The sequence below is a fragment of the Elephantulus edwardii genome, unplaced genomic scaffold (assembly GCF_000299155.1).
Source record: "Elephantulus edwardii isolate Elephantulus edwardi_28Jun2011 unplaced genomic scaffold, EleEdw1.0 scaffold00048, whole genome shotgun sequence".
In the NCBI taxonomy this organism is placed as follows: Eukaryota; Metazoa; Chordata; class Mammalia; order Macroscelidea; family Macroscelididae; genus Elephantulus; species Elephantulus edwardii.
Genome location: NW_006399798.1, coordinates 1,168,363 through 1,171,426, shown reverse-complemented (window position 1 = coordinate 1,171,426; position 3,064 = coordinate 1,168,363). Strand labels below are relative to the sequence as shown.

General features: G+C 62.0%; 1 protein-coding gene across 1 annotated transcript; it reads left to right on the top strand.

Annotated features, from left to right (window-relative positions):
- The first annotated feature begins 81 nt into the window (after positions 1–81).
- On the top strand, positions 82–2,548 carry MRPL12 (mitochondrial ribosomal protein L12). The gene is made up of 5 exons (XM_006886147.1): positions 82–155; positions 892–1,078; positions 1,168–1,257; positions 2,220–2,354; positions 2,432–2,548. The coding sequence occupies exons 1-5, from the start codon at positions 82–84 to the stop codon at positions 2,546–2,548; spliced, it is 603 nt and encodes a 200-aa protein (XP_006886209.1).
- Positions 2,549–3,064: the final 516 nt, after the last annotated feature.

The following is a 3,064-nucleotide window of genomic DNA, read 5'->3' as shown; positions in this document are numbered from 1 at the left end:
CCCAGCTCGCATGCTCCGCGGCCCGGCGCCTAGAGCGTCCTCCTCTGCGGAGCCTCGTGTGACCTTCCAGCCCGCGCCCCGATGCTGCCGGCGGCCGCTCGCCCCCTCTGGGGGCCGTGTCTCGGACTCCGAGGAGCCGCGCTCCGCCTCGCCAGGTACCGCGGGCCGCACGTGGTCATTGGGGCGCCGGAGCACCGATGGCCGAGCCAGCGGGAGGGGGAAGGCGGCACGAGGCCAGGGCCAGGGCAGCCGGGCACCGAGGGGCGCAGGACCCGGCGAGGCGGACGGTCATCCCTGCAGGTGTCCGAAGCCGGTCCCCGACGCGGCTCTCGGGGGCGTGGGGCCATGGCTTCCGACGCACGCCTACCCTTCCCCGCACGGGTGGCCGAGACGGCGGGGCGCGAGGCTCCTGTGACCTTGGCCGAGTCCCTGCCGGTCTCCGGGCCTCGGTTTCCTCTCCGGACCGGGCGTTGTGCAGCCGGAGCCCCACGTTTGGAACGTCCTTGCGGCAACGTGCATTTCAAGCATCGGTTTCTCCACTGGGTTGGTGGCACTTCGTTCAAGGCGGTAGCTGCTTCTTAGTGATTGCCGAAAAGATCGCGGGTTTCTAGAGATTTTTGAAAGGTTTAGAAGGGCAGGAGTTCAAAACCACCGTACGCTGCTCGGCAGAGCGATGTGGCTGCCGCCCGGAAGCCCCACGGGGCGGTCCCGCCCCGCTCTAGAGGACTGGAGAGCAGCGGCTGTAGTTTGAGGTGTTTGGGGCGCGTTTACAATCACTTAGAAAATCCTTCGTTATGGGTGTCCCACTCCCAAAGTCAGCATTCCCGCTCAGCAGCCCTCGGCCGCTTCCTGCCCCCGGCCTGACCTGGCTCCATGTGGGTGGGGGTCTAGGCAACAGGTGCCCACCGTCTGCGTCTTGAGGCTCGTGAGGACCAGCAGCCATCGCAGGGCCGAGGCACTGGCCAGCGCCCCCCTGGATAACGCCCCCAAAGAGTACCCACCGAAGATCCAGCAGCTAGTCCAGGACATTGCCAGCCTCACCCTCCTGGAGATCTCTGACCTCAACGAGCTGCTGAAGGTAGTGGACGCCCAGACCAGCCGGCCTCCAGCTCCTTCACTCTGTGTGCGCGTGGCTGGTCGCTGACCCTGCTCCACTCTGTCCTACAGAAGACGCTCAAGATCCAAGATGTTGGCCTTGTGCCCTCCGGCGTGATGCCAGGAGCTGCCCCTGCCGCTGTCCCCACCACTGCTTCCGAGGTGAGCCTTGCTTCATACTCTGTCACCAAGTTTAGTGTCATCCCTAAGCTCTGGTTGTGCAGCCACCTTTAGTTTGTGTGAGATCTGTGTGATCCCCCACTCAGGGTACCCTCCTGCCCAGTTGGTTTCAGTGTCAGGGAGACCAACAGCCAGGAAGCTGAAAGGAACATAAAAGTGAAAAGCCCTGAGTGCCCATGTTAACAGATGATAGTAGGTGGAGGAACCTGGGGGAAGGGCAGTTTCCAAGGACTCCAGGGCTGGGTGCCCTCTGGGCACAGGACTCCCCCAGGGCTGGAGAAGGGTGTCCTGCAGCTAGGGATTGCAGCGGCCAGCCAGCCCGAGACCTCGCCTCATGTGTTTTACTGAGCTGGTGGTTTATGGGAGGGGTCTGGTTTTTTCTTGAAAACTAACATTTGCTTGAAAATAGGTAAGCGTAATTGATTACATCCCTGAGCCCAGTGATACCTGTTAAAGTGCTTCCACCGGGCCGGGCCTGAGCTCCAGACCTTTGTGGACTTGCATGCACGACCCTGAACACTTAGCTGAGAGGGACAGCGGTCAGCCTGCCCACTTGTTACCTGTGCTGCGAGTCTCATCTGGAAGAGGCTGATTCTTCCACGAGAGAAGATTCTCTTCTCCCTCCCCACCCCCAGCCCTGCCTTAAGTTGGGCCGCGATGTTTGGAGAAGAGGCGGGTAGCTACCAGGCTTGTCTGTTCATATCACCAGCAACAGGGCCAAGCTGAGACTGTCCCAGGCACTCAGGATGTGGCCCAGTCAGTGGCTGTCCTAAGGGACAGTGGAGTGGTCTGCTCAGGAACAGACTGCAGCTGCAAGACCCCCAGGTGGTGGGGTCAGGGATTGGGGGCAAGGAGAATGGGTGCAGACCACGCGAGGTTCTGCCTGTGGGGTGGGTCCCCAGGGAGGAAGGTGCCCCACCTCACCCCTGCATTCCCTTCCCCAGGAGGTGGAAGAAGATGTTCCCAAGAAGAAAGAGCAGACACATTTCACCGTCCGCCTGACTGAGGCCCAGCCTGTGGACAAGGTGAAGCTCATCAAGGAGATCAAGAACTACGTCCAGGGCATCAACCTGGTCCAGGTGAGGCTGCCAGCCCAGGCCCCTGTCCAGGGTGGGCGCTGGGGCAGCCCCCAGTACCTGACGTCTCCTCTCCACAGGCAAAGAAGCTGGTGGAGTCATTACCCCAGGAGATCAAAGCCAATGTGGCCAAGGCTGAGGCAGAGAAGATCAAGGAGGCACTGGAGGCAGTGGGGGGCACTGTGGTGCTGGAGTAGCCACGGCCGAGGCTGGAGGGCCCAGGCCCTGTGAACTCCCCCGGTGCCTGGCGAGGCCGGGTACCTGGAGTCACAGGAGGGCTCCTGGCGCCGGAGGCCGTCCAGCCTCTGCTTGGAAAGGAGGTGTGGACCTGCGGGCAGGGCACTGCGCCCAGTGGGGCGGTAGGGAAATGGACTGGAAGTGGGTTCCCACGGGGCTCTTCTGGCCGTTGGGAAATACAGTGTGGAGACCTAGCGTGTGAAGACTGTGTCTGGGCCATGGCCCACCGGACGAAGGGTCTGCAAGCGTTGGGGGTCCCAGGTGTAGCTTGCAGGCCTGGGGGGCTCTGGATGGGTTTCCCTGCCGACCCTTCGTGGCCATCCCCTTGAGTACGGGTGCCAGGGCTGGAGCTCGATGCAACTGCAGTCGCGATTTTTACAAGTGGAAACTATTAAGTGCCTGTTCCCGTACCAGTGGGGTGCATGTACCCCAAGTGTTGGGGGCATACACTCTGAATGTGGTGGGAGTGAGGACTG

Excerpts from the sequence above, each read along its gene's own strand:
- MRPL12 (XM_006886147.1), top strand. The coding sequence starts at position 82 with ATGCTGCCGGCGGCCGCTCGCCCCCTCTGGGGGCCGTGTCTCGGACTC. Across the intron at positions 1,079-1,167 it reads ACCTCAACGAGCTGCTGAAG|AAGACGCTCAAGATCCAAGA; the intron begins GTAGTGGACGCC and ends TCTGTCCTACAG. Across the intron at positions 1,258-2,219 it reads TCCCCACCACTGCTTCCGAG|GAGGTGGAAGAAGATGTTCC; the intron begins GTGAGCCTTGCT and ends TCCCTTCCCCAG.